Here is a 25,766-nt window from a genome sequence, read left to right as displayed (position 1 = left end):
CACGGAATTTTGTTGTGCAAAGTTGAATGACAACAAAATTCTGAGTCTTAATTTAAAAGATGAGCATCAACTTCCTGCTTGTCGCGGGTCTGAGGCGTTGAAAAGGCTTTCATTATCTGTCGTGCAGAGTTCTTCAACCTGGGATAGGTGGCGTGAGATTTCTGATAACTTGGACGTTTTGTGTATTTTATTTAAAAATTCAAAGTTATGTCTTGAAACACCCAAGAATCCAGCAAGTAGCAACATAAAAGAAGGCATAAAATAATGAAATTCAGTCAGAAATAATAACAATAATACAATTTTATTTATATTGCACTTTACATGTAAATGTCACAGTGTCGTAAAATAAAAATAAAACTCATTTAAAACATTAATCACAAGTAAACACATTCAGTGAGCAGAAATCTGGTCATAATAATGTATAAATGTAAAAATATTCTTCATTTCAGCATCCAATACAGTCCATCTGTAGGACATTATTTTACAATAAATATTTACACAAGTCTTTTTGTGTACATAAAGGTCATTTAAATAAGCTTAAGGTAAAGTACAGTCATATAAATAATTAACACCATCATATTTTTTCAGGTCTTCTTGACTCCTGATGCTGAATCAGGGACCGGTTTGCTTTTCTGACCCAGTTCTTTGATACAGCTTCAGCACTTTTTTGTCGTGAAGGCTTTTCCACTGATTTTTCTCCAGAATGAGATCATGGTTGATGTAGAAAGTTACTTCGGTCAAACGCTTCTCCATATAATAGTTTGGGTATTTGCTGTAGTCTTCTGTCATAAATCCATATGCACTCACCTGTGGAGAGCAAAAACAGTATATAGTATGAGTTTTAAGTTAAACAAAAACAAAAAACAGTTGAATTTGAATTTTGATACATTTTAGAGCTTAAGAAAGAGATTAGCTTAATGTAGAGTCAAATAAATTATAATCAAGTTTGTTGATATAGAAATATTGTTATTGGTATGGATGCTCATGATTCGGTACATTTGACTCTATATAAAGTGAATTTATTTCAGTAACTCATTTAATTTGTAGTGAGTGATTTCAAAGCTAAAGAAAAAAATAATAATTTCAACATAATTTACAAATACAAATCTGAAAAGTGTGGCATGAGTGTCTTATTCAGCGCAATGAGTTTATTCAAGATAATATGGAAGATTTGGTTTTTCCCCAGACATTGTTGGCCAAAAAGTAATTGTTGGTTCTAAATCATTAAAAGTATTTTTCAATTCTTTATTGCGTAAAGCAGCTTGAACCGCCTTGCTGTTGAAATGTACAGGGAAACTTGATTGATTGATTGATTGATTGATTGATTGATTGATTGATTGATTGATTGATTGATTGATTGATTGGTAAAGCTCACAGAATATGAACAGGAAACTGTTACCACCTCTTATGGAAACAGATTCATTACCTTGAAGCACTCTTATAAAAGTAAAGGACACATACAAATCCCTGAATTTAACTAAGAAATCTTTATTAAGAAAAAATGCAAATCCAAAACTGAAGAGTCAAGATCACTTGTTCCAGTTTCCTTTTCTTCTTTTCAATAAAACATGACACACACTTGGTCAAAAGCTGCGTTGATCCACGTTTCTGCAGTCTTTCCGAAGTCTCTGTTTTTTCTAATGCGGCTCAAACAGGAAGTGAGCTTTTCAAAATAAAAACTGAATTTCAAAATAAAGTTAACCTAAACTAATATCCCTTTTACATACTGAGAATGACAAAAACATAAAGACAAAAAGCATTGCACAAAATATACAGTCTAAATATTAATTTTTTATGACTAACTTACCGTGTCGCATGTGTGCAGAGCCACGAAGAGAGTAAACGCCCCGTTGGTTGGTCGGACAATTGACCAGTATTCTCCCCTAAGGTCATTTGAACTCAAAAACCTGTTGGCAGTGAAAATGTTAGCCTGACGCAATCTAATCTATGCAATTAATTATTATATGGAACCAATTCACAATACAAGTGTCAGTTTACAAAACAGAATGACTAAAGTTGATTTAATCCAATAACATAGATTCAAAGTCAGTTATATGTTATTCAGATTTAGTTTATCTAATTACAGCTACTTTATGTTCTTAATTGAAATGCATCCTCCTTTAATAGTTTTTTCTTCTTTTCGATCCCTAAAGTTATAATTCAGAAATACCTACTGATTTAATTTGACTGAAAGCAGGAAATTTTTAGCAGGATGGTATCGGATCTTGGTTCAAACACTGACCTGTTTCGAACGTATCTCAAGAAATCCTGGTGCAGAACGTAGAAACGATCCTCACTGAACTGTCCTGAGTAATAAGATCTGGGTCTGGAGGGAGAAAGACAGACTTTGGTTATTTTGGAAGAAGAAGATGATAAACTCTCTCAAAATGTTTGTTCGCAAACAACAGACAACAAAACCACAAACTACTCCACATATTTCTTCAAATATTCTGTCTGGTGTTTAAACTTTTAGCATAAATCCACCAGCTCAGTGTTAGCGTTAACCTTTCCAGAATCATTTCTGATGTGTGTTTGGCATCATAATCCTCCTGGAACTATCAATCCTGTCTAAGTTTAAGTCACATATGATTTTAGTAGTAATTTTGTGGATAATTGTCATCATAAAGATGCAAAATTTAAAGCTAAAAGCCAGAAAATACAGCTGTGGAAAAAATTAAGAGCCCACTGCACTGAACCGCATTTAAAACCTCCTGGTTATTCCACCAAATATTGATTTCTGAACTTTTCCTGAGTTAAAACATTAGTATTGTTGTTTCTAAATGAATATGAACGTATTTCTTTGCATTATTTGAGGTCTGAAAGCACTGTGTCTTTTTTTGTTATTTTGACCGTTCCTCATTTTCTGCTAATAAATACATTTTACTCAAACATAAAAAGGAATATCAGAGAAACTGATCATTGTAAGGGGTCGTTTTAAGTGGTCTCTTAATTTTTTTACAGAGCTGTATATGTTGTTGAAGAAGAGATGTGATCATAAAAATCCCTTGTTCCATTGATTGTAATAAGTATAGAGACAATAAACTTCAACATTAAACACACAAACTGTACTCACTCATGACCTGTGTATTCACCGGAGGAAACTTTTTCTCCTTTGAGAAGACCCTGGAGCCACTCGAAATCCCTCTGACCCTCAGGAATCAGGACATACTTTATTCCCTGTAAGGAAGAAACACTCTGTGAGAAAAGTGCTTCTAATCTACTTGTTTTTTTTATGGTTTCTGTGTCATTTTAATACTTCGTCATGCGGGGCAGATTTGTATCCGTACTCCTGGAATATTGAAACGGATGCTGTGACTGAATGAGCGGTGTGAACATAAACCGACGTTCTTTTCCCTACGTCCTCCTCGTAGCCGTTGATCACCGCACCATTCACCCTGTCACACAAACGAAACACAGAAACACAGCTTCAACATTTTTTTATGCAAATATCAATTATCAAGGTTACCATAATTTGTAATTGAAATCACCTAAAAAATTCTTCAAATGAAAACAAAAATGACAAAACGCTTCTAGATGTATTTATTTTTTTACCACAACTCCTATTTTTGGTCTCCACTGCTAATCAATTCAAATTAAATAAACCTTTTAGTGTTTCTGTTTGAATATTTAATTAACATAATGCAGAACTTTTATACAGCATGTTATGCAGAGGCTGTAGCTCCAGATAAATTTCTTTAGTAGCACAGTAAAGTATAGCTTACTATCCCCTAACATTTTACAAGTATGGAAGCCCTGAATGGCAAAATGTTCCACAAAAAGAAAAAAAAAACAACAGACCTTAAAATATTTTAATCTAGGTTGTTTCTTACTCGCACATTTCTTTTAAAGTCAAGAGAAAAATAAAACGTAGTCAGCTTTAGAAAATGGATCTTAAAAAAGTTTCTTTCAAAATATTTTATATTCTTCCTTGCCTTTCAGGGCTTCCATATAAAGGAAACATTCAGTTAAAAGTCCTATAAACAAGACATAACATTGTTTTATGTCTTGTTGCTGATTAAATAACATGAAATAAACATAAAAGAGACAGTATTATATATTATTTGTAAATGTTCCTTGATACTTAGACGCTGTCAGAACAGTTAATGTTGACTAAATTAGAGGGATGTAATGATTTTAACACAGTAAAATCTATTTTTATTGGTCACACATTTTACATTTTGGACAGTGTAGATCACACTGTCCAAAATTTAAAATGTATTTTGGTTGCACTTTGTGTACAAATGTGCTTTGACACTTTGGTATTTTGTTGTTGCTTTGCTTTTGTTGTTGCTCTAAATGACTTTAGAGTCATTTCTTTCATGACTCTAAAGGAAACTCCACCAACAGGTTTGTTTTCTTTTGTTTTCCTACCGAAACACGTAGTCGTGAGCATCAATCTCGGCGCCCTTCTTTGAGCCTTTCAGGATGCCGCCCGTTCCCACCACGGCGCAGCGGATGCAGCCGTCGCCCCCTGGCTTTGGGAGGAGCAGTGGCTCTTTGGGCTTTGGGATCTGCTTCACTACAGGCACTATATCTGCAAGCAAACATTTACCATGGATGGTTAGAGCTGGTTGATTTGCTCCAGTTGAGCCTACAAGCACTTATTAACTTTGTAGAATTGCGTCAGTTAATATGCTGCTGCTAAATTTCCTCGTTGTTCCAACTGCTTGGCTGAGAGTAACCCGTCTACAAAAAGCAGAAGTGAGTACAAAAGGTCTTTCTTTGTTTTATTTTCTACCTTTCAAAATGGAACAATATGCAAAATCAATTCATGGGAAACCCACCTATTTTAAATTCTGGGCTGTAATGAATCGAGATACATTTACGGAAGAGGGAAAAATGTACTTTTTCTCAGAATTGTGACGTTAATCTACGCTCACTTTCCATATCAAAATCAGGACTTTTCAAAATCAGAATTAAGATTTTAATCATAGAATTTAGACTTTCTATTTTACAAATTCAGACTTTTTTCTAAAAATGCTCACTTTAATTTTTTATCTTTTTTTTGCTCAGAATTATAACTTTATTTTTTCTTTTAATCACTTCAATCTCAAATTTATGCTGTTTGTCGGATAAACCTCAGAAAAGCTACTGCTGGTACATCAACCTAATAATAATAATAATAAGGTGATTAGTCTAATTAATAAGCCATGATTACCACAATGAGAAAGAATTTTTCCAATACCCAAAATTTAGGACGTTTATTAATCTTCTCATTCGTAGATGTCTAGATGAACTCAGCCAAAGTTCAGATAGAGCAAGATAATAAAAGATTGTGGCAGAATGACAGGTTTGACAAGAATGCCGCAATGTTTTGTGGACAGCTAAAATAAGAATGAAGATAATTACAGCCTTGTGGTTCGCAATATCTGGATGATATTTTATTTGTGACCCAAACAGTAAATCAGCCAATTACGTGTGAACATTTGGGCATCTAGATTAGATAAAGACGACCTTACGAAAGCTGAAACCAAGCATCCGAACTGGGAAGAGAAGCGTAATGCAAAGCTCAGGTTTCTTGAACTTGACTATCATTAGTCATTAATCAACTATCCTCTAATAATCTCCACAGTTTCCAGATTCCCTTTTAGCAAAGATCAGGGGTCTGCAACCGTTATCATCTAAAGAGAGGTTCGGCCAAAAATAATTTAAATGTCACATGACATTTTTTCTGTTTTGAAGTGTAATGGTTTGAGATACATTTACGGAACAGGAATAGTGCCACTTAAAAACTGTATTATAATTTGTTATAATTTTTAAAGAAACACAATTTTACCTCTATTTTTTTAGGATTTAAAGTAAAAATAAACATAAATTGTTGCAAGAAGAACATTTTTTTCTGTGGGATGAAAAATGACAAGAAAAGCAGATCTAAAAAGATATTGCTGGTTCTTTTACTATCATTCTTTGTGGAAATTCATTGCAAATAGTGCATTAAAAAAAATTAAAAACGGTTAAGAACCTGCATTTATTACCAACTATATTTAAAATGTGAGCTGGTTCTTTTTTATTTTTCAGCCAAACTTACTGGACTGTCCAAAGAGCTTCAGGTTACAGACTTCCGGTTTTGCATAATGGGTCTACATCCAGTAAATCTGCAACTAATGTGTCAAATTCTCCTACAAATGTTTCTGGCAGCTTGCTGAATATTTACCAGGAAGAAAACGACGAAAAAGGGGTCCATTTAGGTACTCACAAGGTGGATGTGAGTACCACCTTGTGACCTTACATCCCATTTACGTAAATGGGGAAAAAAAAGCCACCTACCGCTGTATTTCATTCCCATAAAACCGAAAGGATTGTTGAAGTGCGAGAGCCGGTTCCACTCTCTGATGCCGAAGTTGTCTTTGTGCAGAAACATGCGAATGTTGGGAAGGAAAACTTTCTGGAAGTCCTCATTCTTGGAGTTACGCAGAGACTGTGGACACGTCTGAGTATGAAAAACAAAGAGTCACATTTAAAGATAGCTCTAAAATTGCTGTTTTCGTCCAAACCGCTGGAAATGATTTGATTTTAAGTGCCAACTCAGGAGTCAGCAGCTTCGTCAGCTAGTGGCAACACATGCAAAGAGAAAAGCAAACAGAGAACGGAATAACCCGAAAAGCAAACATGTATAGACACAGCCAGCAACTCTCCCCAAAGTTAACTCATTAGGTTCCTGTTCAGTCTCACAAAAATACTCACTGTTGTTCTTAGTGGAGCATCCAGATTGTAAATATCCTCAAAACTCCACTGAGGAAGTTTGTTGAAGGAACTTAAACCCATGATGGCGATAGGATTCTCAGGGTTTCTGCTTTGAGTTTTAACGTTTCCCCGGGAGTAAATGTCGGTTTTATTTATTTTCTTTCCAATCTGTGTCTTCAAACCAGATAATCGATTCAGGTTTCTTATCCTTTGCACAACATTAATCAATGTATCTTCACCTCCAGGAAGTTTTTGTCTTGAGAAGACTTTCCAACTTTAAGTGAAAAAGAAAGAGTATAGTGAGAGAAAGTTATTAGAATAAATAAACAGTTAAAAGGCATCAGAGGAATCTAGTGGAAAAACTTACTTTGATTGTCCTTCGTAGTTTTCCCAAGAAAGAATAAAAAGAAAAATGCTCACTGCCATCACCAGCACAAAAGAAAAAAATGCTATTTTTTGCATCCTGAACTGGTTCTGCTCTTCGGAAAATACGTTTCCCATGAAAAGTCACCTGCTTTTAAAGAGAGCACTCAGTCTCTCCTTTGTAGGTGAACCAGAAACGTAGCGTCATGCACTGGGCAGGGAACTTACTGAAACCTATGTAGGTGAGCTGAAGCGTTTGATATGTGGAAACAGAAGTGACGGAGCAGGGCTGCACCTGTTTTCTGAGAAAAGGACAACAATTCCAAAAATACACCCAGAGCTCACATTCATCTCTGAGGTATGTGAATCAGGAAAAGGAAGCGTATCTGTTCATTTGCATGTTCACCTGCTCTGCGTAGATAGGTGGGGCGTGTTCATATAAATAAGACAGTAAAATGTGAGAAATCAAACGACACTGTCTGTGTTGAACAGGTAAATACACGATTTGAATTTGTTGTCCAGGAGCAAAGAAACGTTCTGGACAATCAAAACATTAGATCAGGTAAATCCAAGGGTTTAAACTATGGAGAGCGTTATTATAATACCAATTATGCATTAAGTCTTTTTGCATTTTGCTATGTTACAAACAACAATTTTTATCGTATTTAATGGGGGTTTTAAATGAGCATACTGTGCGTATACATCTGGAACCTTGGAAACAATATTTTATAAAACTACCAGTTATTCCGGGTATATATCTATATTTTCACATGTACAGGCTGATTAATATGTTTTTTTTCTCCTTTGCAAAATAGTTCAAACTCAGTCCGCCTGGACGGAAATAAATAATAAGTGAATAATAAGACTTGCAACAAGGTATGAAATACTTTAGCATGCCACTATACACGTGTTGTTTTCCAGTAAGTTTTAAAGGATTAATCTCATTAATTTTGTATCTGGAACATATTAAGCATATTTTACAACAGTTGCATCCAGACGTAGACTTAAATGTTTTAAATTATAGACTGAAACTACATGTATTTAGTTGGACTTTCCCCCTTCATGGGTGGAATAATTATCTAATATTCCACTTTAATGATTAAAAGGTTGAAATTATACATAGAGGCAAACATATTTTCATGAATTCAGTAATAAATGACTTAATAATATAAGCTAAATATATGCTAATAAGTTCAAGTCAAATGTGGTGCTAAATTATAGTTATATAATCAATATAAAGGTGTATTGATCAATTAAAGTCTTACTTCTTTCCTGAATTATAACATCTGAGGAAGAACTAAACTGTGTTGCCTCATCTGAAGGTTTATAAATCAGATGATCTCTAACAGGCAGAACATGTCTGTCTATTGCATATTAAACATTTCTGGGTCAGGTTTGGTATATCAGAGTTACTATATGAATCATGCTTCTATCATGAGACTATGAAACATAATTAAGGTTTAGATACAATGCAATGTTGCTACATAATGTGGTAGAATCAAGTCACAATAATGATGTTAAGCACTATAATCATCCAACAAAGACCATCCTTACCAACGAGGCAGGAAGGGAATTTCCCAAAGATTAAGCTCAACTACTCTAAACAGAAATTTAATAATGAAGAATAAATGTGGCTTTTATCTGCTGAGAACAATAACCTTTCCAAATTATCATAATGTCACCATCGTCATACACGTTCAGAAGACGGTGTTAGGCTCACCTGGAGGAAAGGAATTGTGGATGTTGTTTTTAGTGGATTTCTTTTCATTTTCTATTACAGGATAAAGTTTATATGTTGAGAATAAAGTGACAATTCGATTTTAAAACTTACGGGAAAAAATATTGAGGAAAAAATGAAACTGTTGAAGAAAAGACTGGAGGCTGAAACTGGTTTTTTAGGCAGGTGTGGGCTCACCTGTATGTGCTGACTAAGCAAATACGTCCAGACAATGTTTACAAGCTAAATCCTATTCTAAAGCATGACTACTCTCATTTAGAGAAGACTTGGTTGTGACAAAGATTTTTGTTTAATCTCAGAATTTCAACTGTATTAGTTTATGTTTTTCTGATTTTATAGGGGGTTTGTTAGTACGGCTGTCTGCTCTGGTAGCCAGCCTGCAGTCTGCTGCTTTACAGATATGGTCCTAGCAAAGTAGCCTACAAGCTAGTTTATTAGCAGTGGTTCTTGGCGCTCATGTTTTGACTCCAGAAATCTTTCAGAACGTCGTCTATACCCGCTTACTCTTGCAGACTTGGGGTTAGGCTTGTGTAAGTTTCCTCCATCAATCTTTGAAGATGGAAACAATTCTGTTCTAAATAAGTGTTGAAGTGACCTTTCAGCCAGCTGACAGGCATTGCTGGGTAACTAGCAACTGGAGACACTAGTCTGTTCACTTCAGCTCTCCCTGTTTTAATTAATATTTCTGTGGTCTTTAAACCTTTTGAACATGTGGGATACCTTGATGCCAATAACAAGTCCAAGAATGGAAAATTATTTATTTTAGTTGCATGCCCTGTAAGTAGTTGAATAAAACTGTTTTATAATTTCTTTCTGACATATTTGTTCACAAGTTTATTACAGTTTTTTTAAGGGCTGTGCTCTGTAAGCAGAAATGACTAAGGGACTCGTTTTGAGATGGTATGTCACACTGCAGCACGAAACTAAGCTGCTAAATATTCTGACCAGGCTGTTTTGTTTGAAGGAAATAAATAGAAGCTTAGAATAAAAACCAGTTTAAAATATTTTTAGACCTGCCCAGCAAGTGTGGCAGAAGCAGCAATGACAAGGAAGTTTTTAATCAAATGAACATAAAGTCCACGGCAACAGTTTGAAAAGGAACAGGTTGTACTAATCATGACTACGCACACAAAAAGTTACACAATGTTCTGGTTTATTATGCAACAGTTTGAAAGTTATATTCATAGATCTAATAGAAACAATGCTCCATTGTGATTTTCATAATTATCTGATCAATGCAGGTGTGTGAGTGTGCTTAATACAATTTAAAAATGAAAACAATAAGCCATTGTTGTTGGAACGGACAGCCATGTTGAATACTGCAAGGGAATTAAATGAAATATTTGAAGTCCTGAATAAGTCTTTGGAGCAGATCAGGTTGTAGAGGCGTCTCAGATGGAGTAGAGCCTGAGCTGCTCCTCCAAGTCTCCTTCAGACACGTCCCCGAACGTCTCCTTGTTGTCTTTCAGCAGCTGGAAAATGGCGGCCAGCTGCTCCCGCTGCACCCTGGGAGAACAGACACAGAATAAAACGTTCATAAAGTTTTCTCCAGGTACATAGTGAATGCACTTTCTTATAAACTCTGCACAAGGATTTCTTCATATCTGGTCTGGAAAATTTGGGCCTAGTGCTCCAAATGCAGAAAAAAATATCAGAACCTATAGTTGAAGTAAACATGTACTACTGCGGTGTACAGTGTCTTGCAAAAGCACATTCACATTTTGTTGCATTGTAGTCACAAATCTCCATTTATTTTATTGAGATTTTTGTGATACGCCAACATATAGATGCACGTAATGTTGATTTAGAAGAAAAGTGATAAATGGTTTTAAGATGCCATTACAAATGAATAACCTAAATTACAATCTTCATAAATAAAATAAAGCAGTTATTTTCAGAGCCTTTGCTACAATGAAAGGCTGATCAGGCAGAGCGTTAATCAGAGACGAATCATTTTAGCTCTGGAGGAGTCATGAAGTTTTGCTGGACGATAAATTGTCTCAGAAATGATTGCAACAAACAATGATATTGTTATTTTGATTTTCAAGTAATATCATGTAATGGCATAGTCATATAAGTACATCCTCTCAATGAACTTTAATTTTTAATGAATATTAACACCGGAACTGGAAGATATTTTAAATATATTTTAATATATATATAATAAATAAACAAAACATCTAAATCTTTAAATAAAATGGACACTTTAGTCTCTGTAAACAAAACATGCAAATGGAAATGATCAGACTCATTTTAATTTATGTGATTCATTGATTAATTGCTTATTACGATACTGATTGGATAAGAAAACATGTTTATTGGACATAAAGCTCCAGCTTTGGAGCTGGCACAGACAGAACCCAACAGGCTTGCAGCTGTAATTGCAGCAAATGATGTCCTCCAAAGTCTTAATTCAAGGGTTGCTGAATTAAAAAAGCACTCCACACTTTTCAGATTTTTATTCCTAAAGGATTTTGATGTAGGATTCGGTCCCGTGTAACACGTTGAGAATATTTCGGCTGTTCTAAATGTGTGTTATATTTTGTGGATGTTATCTTTACTTGCTGAAGTGAAGTTTGAGTATTGCTATAGGCGAGTGTTGATTTTGGAACATCACTCTGTTCATATTGACATACTGGCTTCTCAGAGGTGCATTAAGTTTACAACTGACTATAAACCTTTACTCAGATTTAGTAGCAGACAAGTCTGATTTCAAATGAAAGATTTAAAATACTTTACTCAAGTATAAGTAAATGTTCAGGTTTCGCTAACTACTTAAAAAAGTACAAAGTACAGCCACATCGTACTCAATTATAGTAACACAAGTAAATGTCTCAAGTTACCTTCTGGTTTTATATATGAACAGTCTTTAAAGCAGAACAGATTGAATTTTTTTTAAAGCAAATGTACAGAAATAACTCCTTGTTTGGAAACTGTGTGATTGCCTATTGAGAATTGATGTAATTAAACTAAATCCTATCAACATTTCCCATTACATTTAACGATATATTTCAACATATTTTCAGAGCAGTGTTACTGGATCAAACTCCTCCCAATTCAAGCAGATGGGAAATGGGCTGGGATGGAAAACGGTTGGATGGGATTTGAGGGAAAGCAGCCTGACTAAATGAAGCCGACCGGCTGCTTGGCTAATCAGTGAAAATTAATCAGCTGAAGTCAGTGATAACTCATATTATTAAATCTTCACCTTTTAGTCCCACATTCTGCTTTCAGCCTAGCTGATCAGGGCAAGATGCAAGAACATCAGTAAAAAGCTAATTCATTAGAAAAAATTCAACTCAGAAAGTAAAACTTTTATTGCATACATGTAATGTATTGTATTGTACACTTCACTGCATACAAAGTGGTTTTATTCAGGGGTTTACTTCTGTTAGATTTATAGCTTATGACTAATAAAAACCCAAAACTCAGTTTCTCAAAAAATAAATAAATAAAAATAATTATGCAGTTAAGAAATGTTACGGCCTACACTTTTAGTGAACAAGCAGACTGTCATTGACAAGCTTCACAAGAAGCTTAAGCCAAAAAAAAGGTTGTTGTTAAAGAAGCTGGCTGCTCAGAGTGCTGAATATTAACAGAAAGTTGAGTAGAAGGTAGAACTGTGGTGGAAAGAAGTTTATATGCAATAGAAATGACTTTTATTTTAAGAGTCTGCATAATGTCTCTAATATATCTCCTTCCAAAGGGGCTTAATGTGAGGAATCTAACAGATTCAGCTAAAGTCCTAGATATGTCTGTAAGTTATATCTCTTAAAGCACAGACTCCAGCTCTTTCCTAAACTCTTCAACATTTTTTTTACCACAGTTCTTCCTTCCACTAAACTCTCCAATATAAATATTTACATACAAATAAATTTCCGGGGGAAAATTCATTTTAGGTTCATTATAAACAATGATCATCAAAATTAAGAGATACATGCGTGCAATGTATATAACACTATCTGGAATTAATTTTCATTTATTTTCTGAATTACTGAAATAAAACGGAACTTTCCAATGTTATTCTATTTTTTAAACGCTTCTGCATTTGACCGGACGGCTCCCAAAAGCCAAAGTGTCGTGACACTCTAACCCCCTCTTGTGGCAGAACAAAGAAAAACGCCAACAAGGGATACAATCAACACCAGCTGAGGCACACCTGTGGACCGCACTTCTAATGGAGGAAAACAGGAGGAAGAAGTGGGATCAGATAAGCAACACTGCACTGTCACATCCGTCGCTTCATGGCCACATGAGGATAAAGAGCCGCTGAGGTAAACATCACTGCTGAGGTCAAGATTGGCTGATTGCTAATTGGCTGGGAGTACGGTAGTTTTCACCCACTGGCCAGAAAGGGACTCTTTTAGGACAACTAGGTGAGGATAACTCATACTTTACCACATATCTGCTCCTTTCTCAGCTTAACAGACACTTAATTTCTGCGTTGCATTTACTCCTGCAACGATAAGAGCAGGTTATGCAGAAATGCTTCAGAAAAAGAAAAAAATCCCAACAACTTTGGGGTTTTTTTTCAGGCAGCGCTTTGGATTTGTTTCTTTAAATCTCCTCTTATTCGTCCGTCAGACAGATAATGGTGCTTAGCAGAGGCTCAGTCTCACCTTTACTCTCTCGCCCGTCTAAAGCTGAGCCCTGATGCAGCAGACAAACGTGCACCGTCCAGAGTCACACGTGAAGCAGCAAAATGGAAGATGGCTGCAGTACTGAGGTTAGCGATAATAATAGATCTGACCATATGGACTTTTAATGGAAAGTTTTATTGCATCTTTTTTTAAACTTTTTGTTTGGTTTCAGTGTATTTGAGTAGAGTTTATACAGATATGTTTTAAGCTGGGATTTTTTTAAAACGCTTTTTACAGATCGGTTATCAGAACTAGTGATGGCCTGTCGAGTCGTACACACACAGTACAAAACTCAACAGAGAGAAAATGTCTGACAAATCAAATATTTACAGCTTTTGGTCTCTTTATCCACCTTAATCTTCTCAAATGTTGCTATAGGACTGATTGTAGGGGAAACTTTTGGTGAGAGCACAAGTTGCAATGAAGTAATTTAGTTTTATATAAGTACAAAGTTGATTATTTAATTTTTTTTCAACTTTTCTGTTTCATACAGGGCTAACTTACAGGTTAACTTGTGGCTACAGCAGATGTGTGTTGAATCAGAATCAACTTTATTATTAGCAATTTGACTTTGTTCACAGTTTCTATCCATCCATTATCTTGTTTTTCTTAGGTATCCCAAGGCATTCCCAGGCCAGATGAGGAATTATACAAACAAGGATAGAAAATATTGAATTTGAAGTTATTATTAAAACTTGCATGTTTGCCTCCATCACTTTGTCAACAAATGGTCCAGGGAGGAATATTTTTTTGTGGTTGGTCCAAGAAGAATTGCCTTCTGAAAACGACTGAAAAAGAATGTGAGCTATGATGTTCAGTATCAGAAATAAAGAGTAAAGCAGTGTTTGTATTTTATGATACACAACTTTTAGAAATGCATCACGTCCAACAGTTGTTCACTAAACCCCTAAGACAATGGTTCTCAGTCCTCAGGGTCCAGCTGCATGACTGAAAAGACCAAACCTGGTCTTGCAAACACAAAGAGCCAGTGTATATGTCTCTCCAGAACACAACACCGGTGTGAGGCGAATAAAAATATGCCCAACCTCATTAAAGAAAACATGACAAACTATATGACCGTGTCAGAAAAAAACTCTGGTGCGCCGCAGGAGTTTTAAGCATCTTCATAGCTGATTTATATTGACAGAGTTGGAGAAGCTGCTAAAAATGAGAGTATGCTTAGATGCTAATATTCATAATAGGCTATTTCTTCAGCTCAACCTTCCAATCTTTCAAAGATAAAGGTACAGCTGTGATTACATTATCCTGTTTAAGTTGTACAAGTTCAGGTTCCCACGTGTCTTATCTGTATTTGCTTAAATCAAGTAAGCAACGCGAGTCCTCGACTGCCACTGTCCTGCTACTTTTGGTAGCATCCCAGGTCCAACATAACACAATGAAAAGCCTAAAATGCATCTTTAACATGTCAGCCAGTTTTGCAAAGACCTGCTCATTAACTATTTATTTGATTCAGATGTACTGGAGCAGGAATGAATCCAAAAGTTGCAGGACAATGGCAGTTGAGAACTGGAGCTGCAGACCTCTGGTTTACATGTAATTAGGCTGCTTATCCACAAAGCATCATGGGTCATGTAAGAAAAGTGAACAAACGGTGACTATTCTTCTAAAGGTTTTTCCAGTTTGTGTTTTTCACTAACCTCTGCTCCTCTGCCAACTCTTCTTTGGACATCATCACCTCTAAATGGTGCGATCGTGCCTTTCCAGGAACATATTTCAAGGAATTGTTTGCATCCGATTCCACTTTCGCTGTTCAAACAGAAAACAAGAGTACATGCTGATGAAACAGAAATAAATCCTGCCCGTCTGTTTGGTAACATTAAAGTGAGAATGTAGCAAGAATTTCAGGTGAAAAAGCTTACTGTTGTCCCCTGGGCTCTCTGTGGCTCCTTCAGTCTGGGGATAAGAGAAAGCACACTTTAGGAGCTCCGTATCAGAGAGCCCAATGAAAGACCTGCGGCCCATTGCTGACGAGACCTCGGACGACGAGTCTACCTCTAAACTGGGGACAGAAAGGCTCGATGTGGAGGAAGAGGACTCGACTGCTGCACCGCCTTCTGCGTGAAAGTGAGGGTGTCCCTGCTCCTGTCAGAGAATTATTAAGTCAGAAATGACCTACCCCTTAAATTCATCAGATAGTGACTGTTTGCTTGTTCTTTACATCTGATCCAGGTGACTAAGTTTGCAAAGGCTCTTAAAGTATGCAAGTTGTTTCACTGAGAGTTTCAGGTGACATTTTGACTATGAATGGTAAGCACAAATCAGAGACGGCCTCCGTGGAAATTAAGGTATCTCCACAGGTGTTACCTTACTAAACAAAGACAAAACTTAACAATAAAAAAAACATCAGACTATAAATCTGACAGATATGTTACCTTTCTATTGTACTGTTCTGTTGCACAGTTCTTTCCACAACTTGCAGGTTCAATACCGCCTGTTCTTTACATCCATTTCAATCATTTGTTTTTATGAAATGAAACCAACAGTTTTTAATCTGAGATGCTTGGAACTGTTGTTTTTTGCTGCAAAAATTATTTAAAATAAAAATGTTTTCCATGTAGTTCCTCTGGATGCTGTAATTACAGAAAAATAACACTTAAACTGATATTATTACTTCAGCCTGGTAGAAATAATCAGGAGGGCGGTTTGTTCAAATCCAGCGTCCTTCCCTATCGCACATGAGTTTATGACTGGGACTGACTGAATACAGTTTTAGTGTAGAGCACTTTGGCCAGCACGACTAGAAAACACTTCATAAATCCAGTTCATATATTTATCAATGTTAAGTCTTCTATGAATATTTGTACATTAATAAAAACATGTCACCCTTCTGAAAAGTGTGTCCAAACTGTGTATCCACTCAGTACTCGGTCAGGGCTCCTTTTGGATGAATGAATGCATCTTTGCAGTGAAGCAGCATGGAGGCTATTAGAGTCTTCTGATGTGCTAAAAAGCCAGGTTGCTTCTATAGCAATCTTCAGCTTGTCTGCATTGGTGGCTCTGGTCCATATCATCCCTTTCAACAGATTATCTGAGGAGTTTAGGTCAGGGAGTTTGTTGACCCATCAACCACGGTTATAACATGGTCATTGTGGTACTTTCGGCACTGTGGGCAGGTGCCAAGTTCTGCTGGAAAACAAAATCAGCATCTTCATAAAGCTTGCCAGCAGAGGGAACGACAGCAACCCTGACTTTGGTCTTGATAAAGCACAGTGGACCAACACCAACAGATGAAATGGTTCTGCAAATCATCACAGACTGTGGAAGCTTCACACTGGACCTCAAGCAACTAGGATGCTAACTCTCCACTCTTCCTCCAGTCTCCTGGGTCTTGATGTCCAAATGTTGCCCTGAACAGAGGACTAGGAACAGCTAAGATGCTTCTGACGACTTCCCTGGTTCGCTTGACACAAGAACTCTGACAACTGCAGAACATGACCTGGACACATCTGTGTGTGGTGGCTCTTGAAGCCCCGACTCCAGCTGCAGTTCACACCTAGTAAATGTCCTCAATACTCTTGAATAGGCTTGGCTTCATATTCCTCTCACACAACTTTTTTCTTCCACACAATGTCCCATAAAATATAAAAAATGACTTCTTTATAATTTTGTTTTAGCTTAGTCTCCTACCATAGTGTTATATCACCCATCTTCATTCATGATTGTGTATGCCATTAACATTTTTGAGTTTTTATTAGATGCTAGACTTCATTATGAAAATAAGCAGAAATAAAGGCACGGATTTACAAAGATGTGGACTGCTGGAGCCAGTCTGGGTGTTCTTTCCATTACAAAAAAAATTATTCTAATACAAATTACAATAAATTAACAGGTAAATTGCAATACATTACCATGCACCAACTCCTATTGGTGCATGGTAAGTTGTTAGCCAAAAATTACTGTAACTTAATTTTCAAAAATGTCAATATTGTTTATGTTCATGAAAAAATGTTATACACATTCATAAAATGAAAAAGGTCCTTGGGACCCTATGTTAATTACTCTGTAAGCCCTGTCTAAAGTCCGGCCCTATACTACATTGTGTGTGTAAAATAAATATCCCAAATTTAGTCACAGAAAAATAATCTTTTCAATAATATTCTAACGTACTGAGCTGCATCTCTACATGGCACTTTAGTTAACCTTTATTTGTGGATCTTTTAAAGCATCCCAGAGCTCCTCCGGGCTGCTGTACATCCAGACACTATCTGATGACTTAAAACAGATTAAGGGAGAATTACGCAAAAACACCAAAGCAAACAAAACCCTTTCCTGCAGCATGCCAGACCTACTCACAGATTTCACTACATCCCAGTGGTCGTGTGAGCTCCCGCTGATCTCGCTCCAGTTCTCGGCGTCCTTCTTCCTCTCCTGCCCGGCTACATGGCCGTTCAGCTTCGCCTCGGACGTCGCTGATCCTCCGTCTCCTCTCTGGCCGAAGTAGCTGCGCGCATTGGCGAAGTCCGCCGCGGGAGACGAGCCTTTGAGCAGCGACGTCGCGACCACCATGGCGAGCAGCGTGAAAATGATAGCGGCCAACGCGAGAGTCGCTTCCATTCTTGTGATTTCTTGTAGCGTCGCCGCCCCGGCGTCCACTCAGTCGGCCATCCCGCTGGCTTGCTATAATCCCCCCCGGCCAAACATCAACGCCAACTGCCGCAGTTTATCCGATACGGGGACAATCTCCCAATCTTCTCTCCGACCAGAACGTCACATCCTCTGGTTACAGCCCCCAACTCCTAACCCCGCCCTCTCCGTCGGCGGACTCCGGGCGGTTGGACCGGGCCGTTGGGCTGGCACGAAGCAGTGCAACGTGCTCGGCTCTGCGTCTGCAGATAATCCCATCAGCAGGACAAACTGGCGGACCCAAATGGTTTCTGACAGAACTCGTGTACTGGAGGTGTAGGCTGATAAAGTAAAGCCGTCAGCTGAAGGGAAAACACTCTTACCTTCTAGTCAACACCTGAAGTTAAAGGAGGATACCTGGAAATACACGATCAGGGTTGATATCATGACTATAGGCTACCTGCATGAATGTGCTGCTGAAACAGCTTTTACATTTTGAGGTGTGCTGCAACTTTTAGATCTTGCGAGTTGTATTCTTGCACCTCGATGGAGCGGATTTGATTGCCCAGTACATCCCACAGAGGCTTTGATTGGATTGAGATGTGGGAGTTGGAGGTCAAGTCAACACCTTGAACCTGTTGTTGTGCTTCCTCACAAAAAAGGAAAACCAACACCAGTGGAGTACACTGTCCGGACGCAAGAGGCAACCGTCCTTAGGCCTAATCCACAGGTAGACGGAAAGCTGAGAAAACAAATACATTTTGTCCATTGTTTTCACGACAACGCGTCTTTTTAAGCAGGTAAATTTATCTTTTTATAAGCGTTGGAGACTTTTTTTTAAGCAAGCAACCCAAAGGTTCACATCAAGAAGTGTATAAAGGGAGGTGCTGTGTCACTTTGTTCTCCAGGAAAAGAAAATACCTCTGATTGTACCACTTTTAAATAGACTTTAAACATCAAGAACAATATAATGGAACATTTTAGTTGATTTTAGAAAACCCTAACTTTTGAAACTTCTATAACCACCATGTACCTAGTTTGGGCCGACAGTCAGATTCAAATAAAGTCTGCATTCTGGTTCAGGCAAATTCATACTCAATTTTTTAATCAGTCTTTAAAAGTCATATTCAGGTTGAAAAAATGCTGAGTTGTTTCCAGTTTAAGCCAATTACAGTTGATTCCAACAAAATCAGATTCACGTTTACTCCAGTTTAGGCCAATTAATTCTACTTTAATGCAATTACAGCTCAATGACATTATGATTTCAACCTCGTTGAACACAGTTTACATCCAGGACAGTTATATATCACAATGCTACACACTGAAACCATATATATCAATTTCTACATCTAGGCTTTTGCATTTTTGCTCAGAAAAATTATTGCAGACAAATTAACATTTTCTTACAGTGGAAAATGTTGCAATGTCGCAACACAAAGAATTTGCATTTAAAAACCACAGTATTTGCATTGTCCACAATTTTATTGTAGCTATAGGACTACATCTATCTAGTGACTTTTACTCGGGAGTAAACTTTTTAGCACCCATTTATGGTTTTAATTGATTTACTGAATGCGACTACATACCGCAACATATTTTTTGAGATTTTAGTTTTCTGTAAAATTAAATTTTTGTTGTAACTTCAGTATGTTTTAATTGACAATGACACTGTGGACAAAACTAATGCCTCACCAATTCAAGTCACCTCAAATGGCTTCATTTTTGGCTCAATGCGTTTAACAAAAGCTACATCAAATCTAACCTAGTGAAATTTAGGTTAGATTTGTTGCAATTGTACAATTTATAAGTCATAAAAAGTCCTTTCTGAAGAGAACAGACAGGATTTAAAAACAAACATAAAACACTGCTGTAATCTTCAACTCCCTGGTTTGCGAGACAAAAAAAAAAATAAAATCCAGATAAACAGAAAAGTAAAGGCAGGACTAAGACTTCCCCTAATAAATGAGATGGTTTATTATTTTACAGCAGCTCAGTGAACTCTGCTAACAGTAAGGCAGTGATATACACAGCACGGTGTTCATTGCTGATTAACAAACAATTGAACTTTTTCATGGAAGAAGTGTTCAAGTGTGTAGTTCTCCTGTGAGGAAGTCAGTGATGATGTTCACCAGTTGGATGCACTTTTCCTGCCTTTAAATTCCAGCTCTGAAATACAAGTGCAGGATATCACTGAAAAGTTGTTTTAAAATAAATTTAATCAGTATTCATTCAGAATATGTTTGCAAATCCTGAATTGCTGCAACACAGGAGAAGCACTGAGACCACCAGTCTGTTTCTGCTGAGGTGCCAAGAAGTCCAACTTCCTTTATTGCAGCCTTCAGCAGAGTTGGGTTTGGTGTCTCATCTTTATATATATATTTTTTGTGAGGGTGAATTTAGAGGCCAATCAAGCAGAGATGCTGTGGTGTTAAAATCCGGCATTGATACATCTGGCGTTTACATAAAGCTCATCAGCAGAGGACAGCATGTAGTGTTTAAAAACTTTCAGATGGATGTACTGACTCAAAAGTAATACGAAGTTTTGTAGACCTGCACTGATTTTCGACTTCAGAAAACACAAATGAGCAACACAGACTTCGACCATCTTGGATCCTATGCCTCCCCCACTCTTCCTCAAGACTCTAGGAAACTAATTTCAAAATGAAATGTTGGGGAAAAATATTACTGTTCAATATTTAAGTCTTATGGACATTGCAGATCACATGTAAATAAAACTTTATACAAGCTAAAATATGCTGAGAATCATTCATATTTAACATGCTACACTAAGATATTGAAGACAAAGTTAGACAATCAATTCCAACAAAACCCTTTATTAGCATTTATTTGATGCAGTTACAAGACATTTGAGGTACACAGAAGAATGCGATTCAAAAGATTTCATAAGAAGCCATTAACTGTCCATTAACCCTTCTCTTGGTGTCCCACTGGGCTAGATTTTCAAAGCAAGCAAGACCAATTCAGTGGATAAACCACAGAAGGAAGGTTGACGCTGGGACACAGAAGAGAAGGAAGGGTAAAGAGGATAGAAGACAATATGTACAGCACATGTAGGGAAGTAGAGGTCACAGACAGGAGAGGATGGATGATCTGCCACACCTGTGAGCTTACAAACCGGCAAACGGCAGCGAAGGGTCGAGCCCCGGAACTGCACCGGGCACTCAGCACCGCAACACGCCACACCATGTCACCACCGCACTGCACCGCATCTTAACAGCTAACCAGCATTACTCAACTGCTACACAACTGCGCCTAGTGCACAAAAGATACACAAGAAAGAGGGTTAGAGTCATAGGAAAGCAACTTGAACTAGACAGAAAAAAGCAGAAACAAAATGTTGCTGGATTAAGCAAATCACAAATTTAAATGGCTTTTATGTCACATTACACTAAGCCATTTCCCTCCCCCAGTATGAGTGGCAATACAGCTGTAAATACTGAAAACAAAGAGACATCATTTCCTACATCAACTTTTCAAATAAGTTTCATATTCAAAAAATGAACAGAGCCTGCTGAAAATTATATTTTGTTTCAAAGGAATTTATTACTTACAAATTCAATGAAAAAGCCCACCCCAAAAACAGTAAATTAAAAAATACCCCATAAATCCCTTTCAATATACTCAGCTTTACAAATGATGTCAAAGTTACAGAATTTGTCTCAACAGATTACAAAGGAACTTAAACATTTAAAACATTTTAGACCAAGATCCAATTAACCTTTCAGTCTGCATTCAGTGGCAATAGTGGAGTATTCTTGCCAAAAAGTGAGGCTGTTCCGGATGTCCTCCAAGGCTCAATGCAAGATCTGGAAGGAAAAACAGAACTCAAGTCACCAAGAGCAAAAATAGACGCTGGTATCAATTCCTGCAACTGATCTGAATATTTATTGCATGATCTCTGTCCTGACAGTTAAGAAATCTGAAGTTAACATTTTACTCAATAACTCACTTCCTTATTTTACATGTTTCCTGGCCCCAATTCATCCCACACTAGCTCTAACAAGGGTCTTGCACCCGGGCATATTGGGAAAAACAAACCTCGGGGTCGGCTCCCTTTATGTGAGGCGGCGGAAACCACAGGCACAGGTGGGTAAACTGCTCAGTGCATCTGCCTGTGTGCCCCGCGAGAACGTACCTCACCACACCACCTCATACACCAATTGACAGCCCGAACCACCGCCATGACGACCTGCTTCATAGCAACCACCGTTGCCTCGGTGACCTGCTCCTTAGCAACTGCAATGGCTCTCAGCAACAGGCAGGTCACATGGGCGGGTCACACACTAACTGCTCTCACACTGCAACACCCCCATCTCCTCCTCCTCTCTTTGCAAACAGGACTCAGCAGCTTGGAGGAAAGAATTCCACATTTAGGTGAACGGTTTGAGTAAGCATTCCACATCCCAACCACCCGCCTCCCACCCCAAACACATCAATACAAATGTGAGCACCCCATTTTTATCATGATGCTTTTTAAACCAAATCTCCTACTGCCTGTGTGCGCTTTAAATTGGCTGGGGAAAAAAGTTTCAAAATAAAGCACACACAAAGCTAATACTAGACATGTAACAAAGTTCTAACAGTATTCTGCAGACTTTGCCACTTGATTGAAGCGTAAAAACTGCAGAACACAAATTTAAGAAATAAACAACATTTCAATACATAAAGAATAAAATAAATCAACCCTTCCCCTGAATACCGTCATATTGCGTCCACATTTGGGTTAAGGCTCTGCTTCGTTGTTTCCTGGTGATTTAGGTCCACTCTTGGACTTAGACCTGGATCGGGACTTTGACCCCCTGTTGGAACCTGGGGTTCGACTCCTCGACTTGGACTTGGAACGGGATTTGGACCTGGAGCGAGACCGTGATCTGGAAGGAGACTTGGACTTGCTCCGCCTCGGCGTTCTGGACTTGGATTTGGACTTCGACTTGGACCTGGATCTCGATCTAGACCTGGAGTAGGAACGAGACCTGGAGCGGCTGTAACGGTTACGGCTCCTGGATCGGGAACGGCTTCTGCTCCTGGAGCGGCTGCGGCTTCGTCTGCGACGGCGGGGACTGGTTGAGCGACTGTGGACACACACAAAACCACAAGGCGTAAAAAAGTGAACTCAAACAGCAACAGGAAAGCAGCAATGCTGCAATCTGGCAGCTACACCTTTTGCTTAATATTACAATTATATATCTCCTAGCTTTGGTTGTACATTTTTATTCTGTGCCCTGAGAGGAATGACTTAAACATAGTTTATTTATTAACATTTCAACGTTCTCAACTAGAGACTTCAATATAATGTAAATTAATTTAAATGATTTGAAGCATGTGATAGCCATTTTATATGCTCTTGATATAATTGTTTTTATGAACCTACTGGAAAAAAAACTTGGAGCCACACTACTTTGGGCTCCGTGACCACGTGCCCATTAGAGCACATGTTCAAAAACATCATAGGCCGACTACGCCTATATTCATCATTACCTCCTGCTTCTTCGTCCGTAGCCTCCGTACCTGCGCGGTGGAGCACCTCTCCGACTATACATCGAGTCCGGTGGCCGTCCGTATCGGGCCATCTGAACCCGCAGCTCGCGCCCGTCGAGCAGCGCGCCATCCATGGCGTCCATTGCGTCTTCAGCGTCGCGCTTGTCGAGGAAACGCACGAAGGCGAAACCGCGGCTCTCTTTGGTGTACCGGTCCCGGGGAATGTACACGTCCCCCACCCGACCATACTTCTCAAAAACTCGTCGGAGAGTCTCGGGAGAAGTTCTGTAAGTCAGGTTGTCCACTTTGAGGGAGGTCATCCCTTCGACGTCTGGCGGCGGCCTACCGTAACTCATTTTTTCTTGGTCGTTTCCAAGCAACGGAGCGAGGCTGCTAAGACTGAAACTGTGAGGCCTCTATAGCCTAATAAAAATATATTTGACTTCAAAATGGCAAGAAGGTTAACCTTCGCCAAATAAATCTAAATTATGAAAATACAACCACTCGGTGGTAGTCTAACCGCGCTGCTTTTCACGTGAAATGGCGGCAGAGCAGCTTCCTTTTCCTTTTTTCTTTGCGCCCGTGTTGGCCTCCTCTGATTGGCTATTTAGCTCTCCGCCTCTTTTTGTGTAATTGTTACACTGCCCCCTGTTGACTAGGAGTGCATAACACCAACCGTAGAAGTGTACCACTTTTTAGCCCTTTTTCGATTTTCTTGTGTATCCTTTCTTATCCTGTTATTTTATTATTATTTAGTTTTAAGGACTGCACAACTACAATGGTATTTCATTCCCCGTGTTTCCTATTTTATACTTAAATAAAATAACTCAAGCATTTTACTAACACCTGGCATTTGTAGTAAAGTAGGTTTAAATGTGGTGAATGATGTTTCAATGAATGTTTATAAGTTTAGATGTTCTCCATCCATCCATCCATTTTGTAACACCCTTGTCCCTAGTGGGGTCGGGAGGGGTGCTGGTGCCTATCTCCAGCTAACGTTCCGGGCGAGAGGCGGGGTGTTTAGATGTGCTACTTACATAAAAGTAATTACTTTTAGGATTACATCTGTCTGATCTTACCAGGTTTACCTAAAAGGTCCCCGTATAGAAGAAATGACCAAGTGAGTTTTGGTTTTTATTGATTTTTGTGAACTTACACTAATAGACCACTAGGTGGCAGTGTAGGAATTAGTACACTAGATTCCAATGAAGTGGTTTACATGCAAATAAATTATCCACGCACTCAGATCCAAGATAACGGTTTTTGATTATCTGTCCACTGTAGCCACCTCTAGTCATTAAGGAGTTAATTATCGAGTGAACTCGATGTGATTTTATTAAAGTGTTATAAAATCACAGTAAATCATTTTAAACTTTGCCTGTGTGATATGGCCACTGACCTTTATAGAACAAATGAATTCTGGTTTTTCAAATCCATTTTAAACCACAAAAGCACATAGGTAAAGACACAATAAAAATGACAATGGAAAGTTGAGTGGAAGGAAAAAGTGGGGTAGCAAAAAAGAGCATACGTAACAGCCGATAACCGTAGTCTAGACTATGGGTCAAGAACCACAGGAAGCTGTATCCAGGTCTTTGTGGTGTAACTGTTGCACCCATATCATTAAGCTAAAATGGTTATCAGCTTCTTTTCTTTTGATTGACACCCATTTCAATCAATTGTGTTGGCCTATGCTCTCTCCATATCCAACTAAATTCACCATATCCAATTAAATTCACCTCCATATCCAATTAAATTTACCTTGTACTTGATTCACTTTGTGTATCAAATACCACTTAAAATGTTAAATATTCAGGGTGTTACCTTCACACAGAGAGATCAAGCTTCTGCATATGCTCCAAAGAATTGAAAAAAATGCATCTAATCTAATTTGGGTATGCATTTTACAGGTGTGTTTAGGGGGACGGGAATGTTAGGAGGTTGGCCACTCCACAGTCAGAGCTCTCAGAAGCTCCTTTGTTGCTTGTTTGTTTTGTTTTTCAGCTCATGTAAAATGCTGTCAGAAGCTGGACAGTTTCTCAGTGGTCCTAGGCCTGAATAGAACCCCAAAGGGTACTGTGAAGAGGAATTTGACACCAGACACAACAATGCTGACAAGCTGAAGGTCACTGCAAAAGCACCCTGGGATAATCACCTCCATGCAATGCCCTATAGATGCTGCAATTCTAGCAAACACTGTGAATATGTATTGAGTACATATACTGTGGATTACATGGAAATGTCCATGTTTTATTCAT

At 38.0% G+C, this 25,766-nt stretch overlaps 3 protein-coding genes across 8 annotated transcripts; all 3 read right to left on the bottom strand.

Moving 5' to 3' along the window:
• Positions 1-282: 282 nt before the first annotated feature.
• On the bottom strand, positions 283-7,340 carry LOC102230432 (alpha-N-acetylgalactosaminide alpha-2,6-sialyltransferase 1-like). Its single transcript, XM_005794614.2, has 9 exons — positions 7,052-7,340; positions 6,685-6,958; positions 6,268-6,430; positions 4,372-4,534; positions 3,257-3,395; positions 3,074-3,177; positions 2,243-2,326; positions 1,808-1,907; positions 283-807 (listed from the first exon to the last, which is right to left on the bottom strand). The coding sequence occupies exons 1-9, from the start codon at positions 7,183-7,185 to the stop codon at positions 613-615; spliced, it is 1,356 nt and encodes a 451-aa protein (XP_005794671.2). The 5' UTR covers positions 7,186-7,340; the 3' UTR covers positions 283-612.
• A 2,576-nt stretch (positions 7,341-9,916) lies between these two features.
• On the bottom strand, positions 9,917-18,250 carry LOC102229976 (matrix-remodeling-associated protein 7-like). 4 transcript variants are annotated; one of them, XM_023341157.1, is made up of 5 exons: positions 17,740-18,232; positions 15,439-15,528; positions 15,306-15,339; positions 15,084-15,220; positions 9,917-10,291 (listed from the first exon to the last, which is right to left on the bottom strand). In XM_023341157.1, exons 1-5 carry the CDS (start codon positions 17,998-18,000, stop codon positions 10,217-10,219), a joined length of 597 nt encoding a protein of 198 aa, XP_023196925.1. In that variant the 5' UTR covers positions 18,001-18,232; the 3' UTR covers positions 9,917-10,216. The 4 variants fall into 4 exon arrangements, with proteins under 4 accessions (XP_023196925.1, XP_005794669.1, XP_023196926.1 ...); XM_005794612.3 differs by having other exon boundaries at positions 15,084-15,192; positions 17,740-18,187; XM_023341158.1 differs by lacking the exon at positions 15,439-15,528 and having other exon boundaries at positions 17,740-18,250.
• Positions 18,251-20,827: 2,577 nt separating this feature from the next.
• Positions 20,828-24,083, bottom strand: srsf2 (serine and arginine rich splicing factor 2). Of its 3 annotated transcripts, XR_312662.2 has the most exons (4): positions 23,509-24,080; positions 22,730-23,102; positions 21,749-21,836; positions 20,828-21,282 (listed from the first exon to the last, which is right to left on the bottom strand). XR_312662.2 is itself a non-coding variant. In XM_023341155.1 (2 exons), the coding sequence occupies exons 1-2, from the start codon at positions 23,862-23,864 to the stop codon at positions 22,754-22,756; spliced, it is 675 nt and encodes a 224-aa protein (XP_023196923.1). In that variant the 5' UTR covers positions 23,865-24,083; the 3' UTR covers positions 20,828-22,753. The 3 variants fall into 3 exon arrangements, 2 of the variants coding, with proteins under 2 accessions (XP_023196923.1, XP_023196922.1); XM_023341155.1 differs by having other exon boundaries at positions 20,828-23,102; positions 23,539-24,083; XM_023341154.1 differs by having other exon boundaries at positions 20,828-23,102; positions 23,509-24,081.
• Positions 24,084-25,766: the final 1,683 nt, after the last annotated feature.

This window comes from Xiphophorus maculatus, chromosome 10 (assembly GCF_002775205.1).
Source record: "Xiphophorus maculatus strain JP 163 A chromosome 10, X_maculatus-5.0-male, whole genome shotgun sequence".
NCBI lineage: Eukaryota > Metazoa > Chordata > Actinopteri > Cyprinodontiformes > Poeciliidae > Xiphophorus > Xiphophorus maculatus.
Note: the sequence above shows the minus strand (reverse complement) of the source record. Positions and strands in the feature narration are given on the sequence as shown.

Coding starts and splice junctions, on each gene's coding strand:
- LOC102230432 (XM_005794614.2), bottom strand. CDS start 7,185: ATGGGAAACGTATTTTCCGAAGAGCAGAACCAGTTCAGGATGCAAAAA. Junction 6,959..7,051: donor AACTACGAAGGACAATCAAA/GTAAGTTTTTCC, acceptor TTTCACTTAAAG/TTGGAAAGTCTTCTCAAGAC. Junction 1,908..2,242: donor TTGAGATACGTTCGAAACAG/GTCAGTGTTTGA, acceptor CACTGCCAACAG/GTTTTTGAGTTCAAATGACC.
- LOC102229976 (XM_005794612.3), bottom strand. CDS start 18,000: ATGGAAGCGACTCTCGCGTTGGCCGCTATCATTTTCACGCTGCTCGCC. Junction 15,529..17,739: donor ACTGGGATGTAGTGAAATCT/GTGAGTAGGTCT, acceptor ATTCTCTGACAG/GAGCAGGGACACCCTCACTT. Junction 15,340..15,438: donor TTTCTGTCCCCAGTTTAGAG/GTAGACTCGTCG, acceptor TCTTATCCCCAG/ACTGAAGGAGCCACAGAGAG.
- srsf2 (XM_023341154.1), bottom strand. CDS start 23,864: ATGAGTTACGGTAGGCCGCCGCCAGACGTCGAAGGGATGACCTCCCTC. Junction 23,103..23,508: donor TACGGACGAAGAAGCAGGAG/GTAATGATGAAT, acceptor GTGTGTCCACAG/TCGCTCAACCAGTCCCCGCC.